The sequence below is a fragment of the Callorhinchus milii genome, unplaced genomic scaffold (assembly GCF_018977255.1).
Source record: "Callorhinchus milii isolate IMCB2004 unplaced genomic scaffold, IMCB_Cmil_1.0 Scaffold2, whole genome shotgun sequence".
Taxonomy (NCBI): Eukaryota; Metazoa; Chordata; class Chondrichthyes; order Chimaeriformes; family Callorhinchidae; genus Callorhinchus; species Callorhinchus milii.
The window spans coordinates 125204082-125219651 of NW_024704743.1; the positions used below are offsets into that span (position 1 = coordinate 125204082).

Below are 15570 nucleotides of genomic sequence, written 5' to 3' on the forward strand. Positions count from 1 at the left end.
ATTTAATGCAGCGCCTCACAGCAACAAGCAGTGATATACTGCCCTTCATGTGGGGAGGGTCTCAGAGTGTTTAACAGTGCCGGGGCCTGACGCCAAACCGGGGGGAGGTGACTGTAACACAATAAGAAGGAAGGTCTTCAGATGTGATCTGAAAATGGGGAAGGAGGGGGCAAGGCGTAGGGGTTGAGGGAGAGACATTACGTTGTGGCATGACTTGAAAAGAGGACAATAATTTCCTCCTCCCCCCTCCCCACCAATAAAATTTGTCACTCACTCCATGGCTGTTTGTGGGACGCTGCTGTGCGCAAACTGGCTGCCATGTTTTGTCCACAATACACGGTCACTACACTTCACAATAAAATCCTGGACGATGTGATGAGGTGCTGTATCAAATGCAAGGATTATTATTATCATTTATTTTGCACCAGGTTATGAAAAGATTGAAAGTTTATTGTTTTGCTGTTTCTGTGATCGCGATCTTCAGTACTGACTGAAATGGAGTCTTATTTGCAAAAACATTTTCATGGATCAAAAATGTTTTATGGTATTTTAATAGAATTTAGAATAACCTACTGAACACTGCTGGCTATTCTAACTGAAATGTACTTTAAAATACAGAATATTTTCATTAAAATGACCTTGTGGTTTTATTTGACATTGCCGTAGTTCAGGGAATGGAAGATTTGGCTGGACATGGAGACTGTAAAAATGGTAACCACTTTGCTCAGCATTTTGGGCTCAGGAATCCCATAGCTCAGTGATTAGACCACTTGCCTCACAAGCAAGAGAACTGGATTTGATTCCCTGCGGGCGAAATGTTGGGCAAAGTTTCCTTACTCCACACGCCTCGAAACCAGCAGTAATTAGGAACCTGGTTGTTAGTCAATTGGCGGATCACTTTCTGGGGGTAACAATTCCTTGAAACAATAATACTTTGGTCACTCTATTCATGACTGTTTGTGGGACACTGCCGTGTATAATTAGCTGTTGCGTTTCACCCACAAAATATACAGTCATAGAATCATAGATTCATAGAATGTTACGGCACAGGAGGCCATTCGGCCCATCGAGTCTGTGCGGCTCTTTGACAGAGCGTCACTTTCACTGACCCCAATCACCAGCTTTCTCCCCATAACCCCACAAACCGTCTTCCCCGATACCTGTCCAGTTCTCTCTTAAAAGCTGTTATGGAATCGGACTTCACTGCCCTTTCGGGCGGATCATTCCAAATCCCAACAACTCACTGAGTGAAAACATTTCTTCTAACCTCCCCTCTGCTTCTTTTGGTGATATCTTCAGACTGTGACCGCGGGTCACAGACACACCTACCAGCGGAAACAGCTTTCCCTATCTCGCCTGTCGAAACCTTTACAGTATATCTTGTGAAGTGCTTTGAGATGGCTTGGAAGACATGATAAGGCGCTGTACCAATGTAAGGATTATTATTATCGCAGCACCAGAGGCAGCATATCAAAATGATTATTATTATTTTCAGACATCCCACATTTTAACACATTACAGATGATTAATGGTGGAATATCAATAAGGCACAAGGACTAGATGCACTAACGAGTTGTACTTTAGATCCTTCTCATTTTTAAAAAGGATGTAAAAGCTGGTGTGTCTGTCTAACTGATCAAGAAGGTCAAACAGACTCCGTCCAGCCCACCCCACCATCAGCGGTCAGGCCTTCAGCGTCTCTGCTCCTTTGCCTCCTTCAAGACCCTTCTCAAGACCCTCTTCAACTGCGCCTTCAGCTGCCCTCCTACGCTCACCTTCCCCCACCCCTCCCGCCCCTCCTGACCCCCAACTTCCTGCTCGGGTCTCATAGCACATTGGTTAGAACCCTCGCCTTACAAGCCAGAGGACGTGGGTTGGATTCCTGGGCAGAGCCAAACCTCAGGTAAGTTTCTTTACTCCACACACCTCTGTTTACCCCACACAGTGTAGTCCAACAGGCAGCCTGGCAGGTGATTTTATCCAACTCGAGACTCATCTCAATCCTCTTCGATCGCACCTTTGTTCATCCTCCTACCCCCGCCTCATCCTCCTACCCCCGCCTCATCCTCCTACTCCCGCCTCATCCTCCTACCCCCGCCTCATCCTCCTACCCTTGCCTCATCCTCCTTCCCTTGTCTCATCCTCCTACCCTTGCCTCATCCTCCTTCCCTTGCCTCATCCTCCTTCCCTTGCCTCATCCTCCTACCCTTGCCTCATCCTCCTTCCCTTGCCTCATCCTCCTTCCCTTGCCTCATCCTTCTTTCCCTTGCCTCATCCTCCTTCCCCTGCCTTATTACGCTGCTGAGATGTCTCAAAGCGTTTCACAGAAAATACAGTAAATTGAATTGACCATATACTTTATGGGCAAAATGCAGCAGCTGGAAGCCGAGGTGCAGTCGGGGAGAGGAGTCAGGACAGAGCGGAGGCGGAGGCTGAGGTAAGCTAGGAACTGTCAGAGCGCCGAAAAAAGAAAAAGTGCCATTGGTGTGACGTCATTTTCAACAGCAGAACCAGGGACAAACATCGATAAACAAGGAACTGTCAGAAACCACAACACTGACGGCAAATTAAAACAAACAAAAATAAAAAAATATATATTGAAAACACTGTGTGAGAAGATGATGGCAAGTGAAATGCGAGGACTGTGACATGTGGGAGTAATGGAGGGCCCTGAGCCCCGGCAACTTCATCTGCAGTGACTGTCTGCAACTCAGGAAGCTCCAGCTGAGAGGAGCGGAGCCGGAACCGAGGTGCAGACACTGCGCTCCATCAGGGACAGTGAGAGGTTCCTGGACAGTATGATGGAGGAAACCATCACTCCGCTGAGGTTCGGGAGATGCTTGCATCCGGTTAATGCTCAGGGACAGGATAGTTTTATCAGTCCTGCAGATAATGGGACCCTTGAGAGAGGGATGATGGAGCCTTCGGCTTCAAACTTGTACAGCGGATGTGAGGATTTGATGGACCAGACACTTCAGGAGGTGGTCACCCACAGCCATGGAGGGATCAGAGGGAAAATGACTTCGGTGATGACTGTCTGGCATGGTAGGAAGAGGGGACGGGCAGGGCAGAATGCCCCCAGTAATGTAGCACTCTCAAACCAGGACTCTGTACTGAACAGTGAGAGTGTTGGTATCTCCAGGGAGGACAGTAAAAACCGAGTGGTAGAACAGAGGGTCATAGGTAACAGGAGCAATGCTGTTGTCATAGGGGATACAACACTGAGAGGTATAGACAGGCGTTTCTGCAACAGAAGACAGGAGTCCAGGATGGTATGTTGCCTCTCTGGTGCAACGGTCTTAGACATCATGGAATGGGTGGATAAAATTCTTCAGGGGGAAGGGGAACATCCAGAAGTGGTGATCCAGGTTGGGATCCATGATATTGGTTAAAAAAAGGGCTGAGATTCTACAGAGTGAATATCAAAAGCTGGGGAACAAACTGAAGAATAGAACATCCAAGGTGGTGATCTCTGGATTGCTCCCTGTGCCTCGAGAAAATAAGTACCATAATGGCAGGATCAAGCATATGAATCCTTGGCTGGAGCAATGGTCCAGAAAAGAGGGCTTCAGGTTTCTGGGTCATTGGGACCAGTTCTGGGGCAGGTGGGACCTGTACCATATGGATGGGTTGCACCTAAACAGGGCTGGTGCGAATGTCCTTGCAGACAGGCTAACTAATGCTGTTGGGGAGGGTTTAAACTAGTTTTGAGGGGGAAGGGAATGCAAAAAAAAAGGGCAAGAAAATGGAGAACTAAAGGGGAGGTAGTGCAGAACAGGTCAAGTCGGTCTTGGAGTGCATGTGCCTAAATGCACGGAGTTTAGCAAACAAGATTGGTGAGCTGCAGCTCAAGTGGTCATAGGGGATACGATGTAGTAGCAGTAACAGAGACTTGGCTCAAACGAGGCCAGGAATGGAAGCTGAATATTCCTGACTGTAATGTATTCAGGAGGGATAGGGAAGGGAAAAAAAGAGGGGGTGTGGCAATTTTAATCAAGGATACGGTTATAGCCGTGGGAAGGGTCGCGGTCCTGGAGGGCCCCAAAATGGAATCTATCTCGTTAGTTAAGAAACAAAAAAGGAGCTGTTACGCTGGTCGGGGTATACTATAGACCACCAAATAGTGGGAAGGAAATAGATGATCAGATCTGCAAGCAGATCTCAAGACAGATGCAAGGCCAATAGAGTCGTGATAATGGGGAACTTTAATAATAATAATAATAATAATCCTTGCATTTGATATAGCGCTTTTCACGTCGGGAGGACGTCCCAAAGCGCTTCACAGAATATACTGCAAAGTGAATTGACTGTATATTTGTGGGCGAAACTCGGCAGCCAATTGCGCACAGCAATGTCCCACAAACAGTCATGGATTGAAAATGACCAATTTATTATTGTTTTTGGTTTTGGAGGGATTATTATTAGGCGTTTGGAGTAAGGAAACTTGCCCAAGGTTTGGCCCTCTGCCTGGAATTGAACTCAGGTCTCTCGCTTGCAAAGCGATGTGCTCTAACCACTGAGCTACAGGACTCCATATAGTATACCCCGACTATAGACCACCAAATAGTGGGAAAGAAATAGATGAGCAGATCTGCAAGCAGATCTCAGACAGATGTAAGGTCAATAGAGTCGTGATAATGGGGGACTTAATTATCCCAACATAGACTGGCAAAACAACAGTGCAAAGGGCAAGGAGGGGGAAAGATTCCTAAAATGCGTACAGGACACCTTTCTTGATCAGTACGTTTCCAGCCCAACGAGGAAGGAAGCAGTGCTGGATCTTGTTCTGGGGAATGAAGTAGGGCAAGTGGAGCAGGTTTCAGTGGGAGAGCATCTGGGCAATAGTGATCACAACATCATTAGATTCAGAGTCCATATGGAAATGGACAAGGAACCATCTAAGGTGAAGATACTCAACTGGAAGAGGGCAAATTCTAGTGAGTGAAAAGGGACCGAGCCAAGGTGGACTGGAAAGAAAGATTGGCAGGTAAACCAACTAAAGAGCAGTGGGAAGTCTTCAAGGATGAGATAGCTCAGGGACAGAATAAATACATTCCCACAAAAGGGAAAAGTAGGGCATCCAAACCGCCCTGAATAACGAAGGTAATTGTATCTAGAATGAAGCAGAAAAAGGAGGTGCATGGCAAAGGTCAAACCCAAGACACAGAAGACAACCAAATAGAATATAGGAAGTGCAGAAGAGAACTGAAAAAGGAAATAAGAGGCAAAAAGATTATACTAAAAAGGTTAGCGGGTAACATTAAAGGGAATTCTAAAATATTTTACAAATATATCAAGAAAAAAAGGTTAGTCAAAGGTAGGGTGGGGCCAATTAAGGACCAAGGGGGAAATCTTATTGTGGAGGCAGAGGGCATGGCTGATGTACTGAATGAGTACTTTGCATCTGTCTTCACAAAAGAAGTGGAAGCACCAAATGCCGCAGTATCGGAGGAGAGGGCAGAGGAAATGGATAGGATAAGTATAAACAGAGAGGAATTACTGAACAGGTTGACTGCGCTGAAGGTGATAAGTCCCCGGGTCCGGACGGGATGCAGCCGAGGTTACTATCGGAGGCACCGGTACAAATAGCGGAGGCTTTGGCTACAATTTCTCAATCTTTGTTGGACACAGGAGTGGTGCCGGAGGACTGGAGAGTGGCCAATGGGACTCCCTGTACAAAAAGGGACAGAAGGACAAACCTGGGAACTCCAGGCCAGTCAGCCTAACATCAGTAGTGGGGAAACTCCTGGAGACTATAATCCGGGACAGAATAAATCTTCACTTAGAAGAATATGGGTTAATTAGGGACAGACAGCATGGATTTGTTAAAGGCAATTCTAGTCTAACAAATCTAATAGAATTTCTCGATGAGGTAACGGAGAGGGTGGATAAAGGTAGTGCAGTTGCGTAGTTTATATGGACTTTCAAAAGGCATTTGACAAAGTGCCACATGAAAGACTTGTAAGAAAGATAGAAGCCCACGGTATAAAAGGGACAGTGGCAGCGGATCCACAACTCACTGGGAGACAGAAAGCAGAGAGTTGTGGTGAACGGCTGCTTTTCTGACTGGAGGGAAGTGTACAGTGGTGTCCCCCAGGGATCAGTATTGGGACCACTGCTCTTCTTAATATACATAAATGATCTGGACTTGGGTATAGGGAGCACCATTTCCAAGTTTGCGGACGACACAAAGTTAGGGAGGGGGTAAACAGTGAGAAGGATAGGAGCCGACTGCAGGAAGACATAGACAGATGGTACAATGGGCGACACATGGCAGATGAGTTTCAATGTGGAGAAATGCGAAGTAATGCATTTTGGTAGAAAGAATGAGGGGCAATATAGGCGGTAATACAATCTTAATGGGGTGAAAGAACAGAGAGACCTGGGGGCGTAGGTAACTGAATCCTTGAAGATAGCAGGACAGGCAGATAAGGCTGTAAAAGGGCAAATGGGATTCTAGGCTTTATAAATAGGGGCATAGAGTACAAGAGTCAGGAGGTTATGATTAACCAATATAAAACACTGGTTAGGCCTCAGTTAGAATACTGCCCCAGTTCTGGGCACCGCACTATAGGAAGGATGTTAAGGCATTGGAAAGGGTACAGAGGAGATTTACGAGGATGGTACCAGGAATGAGGGACCGTGATGATGAGGAAAGGCTGGAGAGGTTAGGATTATTCTCATTGGAGCAGAGAAGGTTACGAGGACCTGATAGAGGTCTTCAAAATCATGAGGGGATTTGATAGGTTAGAAAGGGAAAAACTGTTTCCACTGGTGGGAGTGTCGGTGACTCGAGGTCACAGATTCAAAATAGTCTCTAAAAGAAGCCGAGGGGAGGGGAGAAGACATGTTTTCACGCAGCGAGTTGTTGGAATCTGGAAGGCATCGCCTGAAAGGGCGGTCGAGGCCGATTCGATAACTACTTTTAAAAACGCGGTGGACGGGTATTTGAGGAGGACGGGTTTGCAGGTTATGGGGAAAGGGCCGGGAGTGGGACTGACATTAATTGCTCTATTCAAAGAGCTGCACAGACTCGATGGGCCGAATGGCCTCTTTTTGTGCTGTACAATTCTATGATTCTATGATTTAATTGTGCACAGCAGCGTCCCACAAACAGTCCTGAATTGAATAACCAGATTTTTTTAAAAACTATTTTTATGAAGGGATTATTACCTCCGGAAAGTGATCTGCCAATTAACTAACAAGCAGTTTCAGCTACGCTGTGTCTCAGAGCGCTTAAAGGATATACTGTAAAGTGACTGCGTATTTTGTGGTGAAACTCGGCTTCCAATTGCACACAGCAGTGCCCCACAAACAGCCGTGGGGCGAGTGGGCAATATTATTTGGGGATTGTTGTCCGGGACACCGGGAGAGAGAGAGAAACTCCCTTCTCTTTTCCAATAGCCCCGCGGGATCTTTACCATCCGCCTGAACCGGGACCTCGGTTTAATGTCTCATCTGAATGGTCCACATGTGTAAAGGGAAACTGCAAGTTCCAGACGTTACATATTTATAACAATCCCGCATTTGATATAATGCTTTATCACGTCTTTGAGACATTTCAAACCACGTCACAGGATACACTGTAAAGTAAATTGATTATATTTTGTGGATGAAACGCGGCAAAACAGTTGTGGATTCAGTGACCAAATTATCCGCACCACAACTGGCACCGCCTTCCATCACCTCCGGAACATCGCCAGACTACGGCACTGCCTCACCCCTCACGCGGCTGAAACTCTGGTCCACACCTTTATCACCTCAAGGCCGGACTATGGGAACTCTCTCCTCGTCGGCCTTCCCGCCACCTCCCTCCACACTGCAGGTCATTCAGAACTCTGCAGCTCGTGTACTGTCCCGCACCGGACACCGCGACCACATCACTCCCACCCTCACCCTCGCCCTCACCCTCACCCTCGCCCTCGCTCGCCTCCACTGGCTCCCCATCCCCCAGAGGATCGAATTCAAGATCCTCATCCTCACCTACAAGGCCATTCACGGCCTCGCTCCCTCCTACCTCTCCGACCTACTATCCCCCACTCACCTGCCAGTACCCTCCGTTCCTCCGGCTCCGGTCTGCTCCACATCCCCCGCCCCAACCGCCCGACCATCGGTGGCCTTCAGCCTCTCAGCCCCGAGGCTCTGGAACTCTATCCCCAGTGCCTTCGCCGCTTCCTCCCTTTCCTCCTTCAAGGCCGGTCTCAAGACCTTTCTCTTTGACCTTCAGCCTTCAGCTCCCCTCTCGACTCTCTACCCCCTCCTCGCCCCCTCCCTTCCCTCACCCTGACCATTTCCCCCCTCCTCGCCCCCTCCCCTCACCCTGACCATTTCCCCCCTCCTCACCCCCTCCCTTCCCTCCCCTCACTCTGACCATTTCTCCCCTCCTCGCTCCCTCCCTTCCTTCCCCTCACCCTGACCATTTGCCCCCTCCTCGCTCCCTCCCTTCCCTCATCCTGACCATTTCCCCCCCAATACTCGGGTCCTGACCCAACTGTCCAGTGCCTTGGGACTTCCTCCCGACGTGAAAGGCGCTCTATAAATGCAATCTTGTTGTTATTGTATTAACATTTTTTATTTTTACTTTTTGAAGGGATTATTACCCCCGGAGAGCAATCATCCAATGTCTAATAACCGGGTTCCTACTTACTGTTAGGTAAACAGAGACGTGTGGAGTGAGGAAACTTGCCCAACTTTTCGTGCTGCCGGGGAATCAAACCCAGGTCCAAGACGGGTCTTGAAGGAGGCGAGGGTGGGGACGAGGCGAAGAGACTGTGAGATTGGTTCTCAGGTAGGGGGGAGCCAGGCCATGGAGGGCCTTGAAGCTGACGACAAGTTTTTTGAATGGGGGAGATGGGGTCACAGAGTTTGGTGGGGAGAGGACACGGGCTGCAGAGTTGGTTCTGGATGATCTGCAGCTGTGGAGGGAGGAGTTGGGGGCCGACAAACAAGGATTTGGCATCACACCTTATCATGTCTTTGAGACGGACTCAAAGCGCTTCACAGAATATACTGTAAAGTGGGTGAAGCCACAGATAATTGAAAAAAAACAATCTCTGAACACTTCAGTTTATTCCAGGAATTACAATCAACAAATAAATATTTTGGCAATTCTTCTGATCGCTGTAGGAATCTGTGGGAAGACTAAGCGCTGTTTAAGAATATTCTCATGATCGATCACATCCGGTTTAAACAACGAGAAAAACGGAGGTTTGTGCAGGTTGCTAACATACAATAATTGCTCGAAAGGAATCAGCAGCTTTGGCTTCTAAAGGAAGTTTACACGTAATGTCTACACGGTATCTGCAGATTGAAAGCCGCTGTTCCTATAGTTATTGCTGTGGGAGTTGGTCTCACGTCTGTTTTTGTTTTAATGTCTGAACAATTATTGCATTTACACACAACAAACATCCAAATAAATCAGTAAAAACTGACTGTGCGGCAAGTGATTGTTATCATCTACAGCATAGATTGGGGGAGCTGTGTGGGGGGGAGCAGTGGGGGAAAGAGTCTCCTTTTAATGATGAGCCACATTCCTGAAGAGTTCTGACTGTCAACCAACAAACTCCGGCCAGGAAGCCAAATCTCACTGTTAATAACAATAATAATCCCGGCATTTGATACGGCGCCTTATCACGTCTTCGAGACGTCTCAAAGCGCTTCACAGGATACACTGTAAAGTGAATTGACTGTACATTTTGTGGGGGAAACACAGCAGCCGATTGCGCACAGCAGCGTCCCACAAACAGTCGTGGATTGAGTGACCAATTTATTGTTTTTTTGGAAAGAAAAGCGATCCACCAATCGACCAACAGCCAGATTCCTGCTTACTGCTGGTAAACAGAGGAGTGTGGAGTAAGGAAACTTCCCTAAGGTTTTGCCCTGCCGGGAAAAATAAGTGCAAATGTAGCAGCTGGCTTTGGAGTGTCCAATGCAGAGGGTTAGGGAGAGGGAGAGGGAGGTGTGGAGAGGGTGAGGGAGAGGGAGGTGTGGAGAGGGTGAGGGAGAGGGAGGTGTGGAGAGGGTTAGGGTTAGGGAGAGGTAAGTGCTTTCACTTAATTGTTACTCAAGTGGAAAAAATTCTTAAACAAAATCTTATAATAAAATAAAATAAATTGCAAAACAGTGAGTGCTTTTGCAGTGTTTTCCTCCTCCGTGAAACTGCACAGGTCAACTTTATGGTATTCCATCACCAATTTCTTAATTAAGAAGCGTGGAATTCCGCGCCAGACAATACCGTGTGGGGAACTGTTTCATCTCAATCTATCTCCAGAGTCCCCCAAAGCAGAGAGACCCACGTCGCTTAGTTAGTTACCAGAAGCAACAATTATAATAATAACTTACATTACATTTGATTTATTAAGTGCCTTATCACTTCATTGAGACATCTCAAAAGAACTTCAGGATATACTGTAAAGTGTAGTGACTATTTTGTGGGTGAAACGTGGCAGCCAATTGCACACAGCAGCGTCCCACAAGCAGTCATGGATTGAGTGACCACATTATTATTATTATTATTTATTAAGGGATTATTACCCCCAGAAAGTGATCCGCCAATCGACTAACAACTGGGTTCCTACTCACTGCTGGTAAACAAGTGTGCAGTAAGGAAACCTCTGCCCAGGAATCGAACCCGGGTCCTCTTGCTTGCGAGGTGCGGGCTGTAACCCTGAGCTACAGGACTCCACACTATTTGTTTTTTCTTAATCAGGAAATCCATCTGGAAATACCGCAAAATTAGCCTTTTTTAAAAATAAGGTATTGCTTTCCCACCGATCTCCAAACCTTAAGACGCGACAAATTTAAGTTAAAAAAAAATTGCCTGCACAGAATAAGGTCATCGCACGGTAAAAGGTCCCAAATAAAACAAAGAACATTGGTCGTGGATTCCATGTAGGTTTAGCACAAAGATTAAATATTGTACAAGTCGGTATTTTCTAACTGCGGTCAGTGGTATCGAGAGAGAAACAATGTCCACTTTCTATTGTCAAACAAGGCCCCAGACAGACAGCTCCAGTTAATAAAATAGATTACATTTTGTACACTTTTAACATACGTGATAAGACCCTGTGACAAAGGTCTGACCAAATACAAATGAACCCTGACTTTTCATTTTGTCTCATCTCAATGTTGGATACATGTGAAATTTCGCATCAAGTCCTCATTCCCATCGTCAGGAACTCGCTCGTTCTTGTCTGTCCCCAAATTACTTTGTTCTATGAGGGACGTTGGCTTGAAAACAGGCAACAAGAAGAGAGGGAGAGACAAAGGAGGAGAGAGAGGGTGGGGGAGAGAAAGGAGAGAAAAAGGGATGGAGAGAGGGAGAGAGGGAGATGGGGGAGGAGAGAGAGAGGGGGGGACGAGTGTACGAGGAAGGAGGGAGAGACGGGGAGAGAGGGAGAGAAAGGAGAGGGGGAGAATGGAGGGAGAGAGAGGGAGAAGGGGGAAGGGAGGGGAGGAGAGAGAGAGAGATAAGGCTGAGAAGGGGGAGAGAGTGCGGGGGGAGAGAGAGAGAGAGAGAGTGGGGGGAAAGAGGGGGAGAGGGAGAGTGAGGGAGAGAAACAAGCGGGAGAGGGAGAGAGAGATGGGAGGCGGAGAGAGAAGGGGGAGAGGGGGCGAGAGAGGGGGGAGAGGAGGAGAGAGACAGGGAGAGGGGGGAGAGGGAGAGACAGAGAGAGAGGAAAGGGGGAAGGCACAAGTCTAAACCTCTTTGATAGTTCTCTCCTTGGGTGATGCGAGTTGGAACTCCACGGAGCTCGTTGAGGCCATGTAAAAGGATTGTGTTTTGTGTTTTAACCGCGCTCGCTTGTTGGCCAGGAACAGACTGCGGCGACTGGAGCTGATGATTTCTGAAATGAACTTCTTGCAGTCCACACACACCTCCATAGTGCTCCAGTCCTCCATCAGCTCTTTGGGAAACTCCAGGGAGTCGCCACTGGCCTTCTCCACAGGTTTAGGGACTGAAGATTGTCTGTAAATCAGATCAGGAAATGGCGGGTTAGAGACACGGACACAATACTATAATATAAGAGGTTAGAACACTCGCTTTGCGAGCGAGAGACCTGGGTTCGATTCCCGGCAGGTCAGGGCGAAACCTTGGGCAAGTTTCCTTACTCCACTCGCTTGATAATAATCCCTAGAAAAAAAACAATAATAATCTGGTCCCTCAACCCACCGCTGTGTGTGGGACACTCACTGCTGTGCGCAATCGGCTCCGCATTTCGCCCACAAATATACGGTCAATTCACTTTACAGTGTATTCTGTGAAGCGCTTTGAGACGTCTAAAGGCCTGATAAGGCGCTGTAACAAATGCCAGGATTATTATTATTATTATTATTATTATTATTATTATTGTAAGGCTGGAGATTGCATGTTGACCACTCACTTGGGGCCTGAAATTCCACCTATCGGCTGTTCACAAAGTCCTGTTACCCTCATGTTTGACCAAAAATTGTAACATCATCATCATAATTGACTGTACATTTTGTGGGAGCAACGCTGCACCCACTGCGCACACAGCGTCCCGCGCACAGTGTCGCACACAGCGTCCCGCGCACAGTGTCGCACACAGCGTCCCGCGCACAGTGTCGCACACAGTGTCGCACACAGTGTCCCGCGCACAGTGTCCCGCGCACAGTGTCGCACACAGTGTCCTGCACACAGTGTCGCACACAGTGTCCCGCACACAGTGTCCTGCACACAGTGCCCCGCGCACAGTGTCCCGCGCACAGTGTCCCGCACACAGTGTCGCACACAGTGTCCCGCGCACAGTGTCGCACACAGTGTCGCACACAGTGTCCTGCACACAGTGTCGCACACAGTGTCCCGCACACAGTGTCCTGCACACAGTGTCGCACACAGTGTCGCACACAGTGTCGCACACAGTGTCCCGCACACAGTGTCCCGCGCACAGTGTCCCGCGCACAGTGTCCCGGACACAGTGTCGCACACAGTGTCGCACACAGTGTCGCACACAGTGTCCTGCACACAGTGTCGCACACAGTGTCGCACACAGTGTCCTGCACACAGTGTCGCACACAGTGTCCTGCACACAGTGCCCCGCGCACAGTGTCCCGCGCACAGTGTCCCGCACACAGTGTCGCACACAGTGTCGCACACAGCGTCCCCCGCACAGCGTCCCGCACACAGCGTATTGCACAGTGTCCTGCACATAGTGTCCTGCACAAAGCGTCCTGCAGTGTCCCGCACACAGCATCCCGCACACAGTGTCCTGCACACAGTGTCGCACACAGCGTCCCCCGCACAGCGTCCCGCACAGTGTCCTGCACAGCGTCCTGCACAGTGTCGCACACAGTGACCTGCACACAGTGTCGCACACAGCGTCCCCCGCACACAGCGTCCTGCACAGTGTCCCGCACACAGCGTCCTGCACACAGCGTCCTGCACAGCGTCCCGCACACAGCGTCCTGCACACAGTCGTAGATTGAATGACCTTTTGAGGGATTATTTCCCCCAGAAAGCGATCCACCAATCACTGAGTGACCACATGATTATTAGCATTTTTTTTCTTCATCGTTTTGGAAGCGATCCTTACCTGGTTATTAGGAGAAATTGGAGAATTGAGTCTGTTTCCACTGGAGCAGAGAAGGTTGAGTGGGGATCAGATAGAGGGGCTCTCACCCTCTCCTAAACCCTCTCCTCTGTGCCGGTCTCCAGTCCAGGTCCTGACCAGGAGGGGCCGCAGTGTCCCAGGTCTCCCACTGCTGATGGCAGCACAGCCCGGCCCGGCTCATCAGCAGGACCTGGAAGGGCCGACCAGTCACTGGGGGCCGGGAATCCTCCCCCTCAGCTCCTGGTAACCCCACAGCCAAAGCCCTAACTAACGGGGAGGGGGGTCCTCGCTGGACGAGCAGCGGGAAAGCTGCCAAACAGTTGTTGTAGTGACGAGGTTTATTGTTTGGTACCTGGCTAGAGTTTTGTGTTGGTTGTCATGACGACGGCGGCTGCTGGAGGCTTTCTCTGGTCTGATGGCTTTCCCTTCCTTCCCCAACGTCGATGGTCCCAATGAGAAGATGGGCAGATTGCTGTACGGTTTGGAAGGTAATCGCATCTGTCCACCAAACAGAGCAAACAATCCTTTACACCACAGTAACACTCACATCAGTCATATCTTTATACAATAAAACATGAAGGCTGTGGATGCTCAGTCAGTCATTGAACATACTCAAGACTCAGATCGATAGATTTTTAAAAACTAAAGGGATTAATGGGTATGGGGATATGGGGTAAATGGAATTAGATTAGATCTTATGATCTTATTAAGTGGCGGGGCACAGGCTTCAGGGGCTTCAGGGGCCGAATGGCGTACTCCTGCTTCTATTTCTTATGTTTTTATGATCTTAAGTTTTCGAATACATTGCCTGAAAGGCGGGTGGAAGCTGATTTAATAACAACTTTTAAGAGAGAAGCAGATAATTATTTGGGGAGGACAAGATTGTAGGGTTATGGGGAGAGAGTGGGGGAGTGGGGATGATCAGGGCTATGGGGAGAGAGGGGGGAGTGGGGTTGATCAGGGCTATGGGAAGAGCGCGGGGGAGTGGGGTTGATCAGGGCTATGGGAAGAGCGCGGCGGTGTGGGGTTGATCAGGGCTATGGGGAGAGAGGGGGGAGTGGTGTTGATGAGGGCTATGGGGAGAGAGGGGGTAGTGGGGTTGATGAGGGCTATGGGAGAGAGCGGGGGAGTAGGGTTGACAAGGGCTATGGGGAGAGAGGGGGGAGTGGGGTTGATCAGGGCTATGGGAAGAAGGGGGAGTGGGGTTGATGAGGGCTACGGGGGGAGGGTGGAGTGGGGTTGATGAGGACTATGGGAGAGAGCGGGGGAGTGGGGTTGATCAGGGCTATGGAGAGGGAGCGGGGGAGTGGGGTTGATCGGGGCAATGGGGAGAGAGCGGGGGAGTGGGGTTGATCAGGGCTATGGGGAGAGAGCGGGGGAGTGGGGTTGGTCAGGGCTATGGGGAGAGAGCGGGGGAGTGGTGTTGATGAGGGCTATGGGGAGAGAGGGGGTAGTGGGGTTGATGAGGGCTATGGGGAGAGAGAGAGGGGGAGTGGGGTTGATGAGGGCTATGGGGAGAAAGGGGTTAGTGGGGTTGATGAGGGCTATGGGGAGAGAGGGGTTAGTGGGGTTGATGAGGGCTATGGGGAGAGAGCGGGGGAGTGGGGTTGATGAGGGCTATGGGAGAGAGAGGGGAGTGGGGTTGATGAGGGCTATGGGGAGAGGGGGGGGTGGGGTTGTTGGGGCTCAGTCCGCAGTCGGACATCCACCCGGAGTCCCATTCACTTTCCTCTCAAACCCATTGAGAAGTGCCACACGAGTGGAGTTGATGACCTCCTCAGTGGTGACGCGGCTCCGGCGCTGCGTTGCTCCGCACTGACCGGTGCTCTGATACACGGCTCCGTGTGCAGTGCAGATTATTGATCAAAGTGGATTTTCTACGATTTACAGTTTTCCTGCGACTCACATACGCCATATGATAAGTTGTGGTCCCGACTGATACGACTTATTTGAGTTTCAATGTATTTGTTTTTTGGTTTTCGTTAGAAACACAGTGTGA

General features: G+C 49.2%; 1 protein-coding gene across 1 annotated transcript in view; it reads right to left on the reverse strand.

Annotated features, from left to right (window-relative positions):
* Positions 1-11656: 11656 nt before the first annotated feature.
* LOC103173493 (protein spire homolog 1-like) overlaps positions 11657-15570 on the reverse strand; it is a gene marked incomplete in the record, with an annotated part of 80412 nt that continues 76498 nt past the window's right edge. Inside the window, 2 exon segments of the mRNA XM_042332424.1 lie at positions 11657-11968; positions 13924-14069. Of these exon segments, the coding sequence (XP_042188358.1) occupies positions 11698-11968; positions 13924-14069 (417 nt within the window).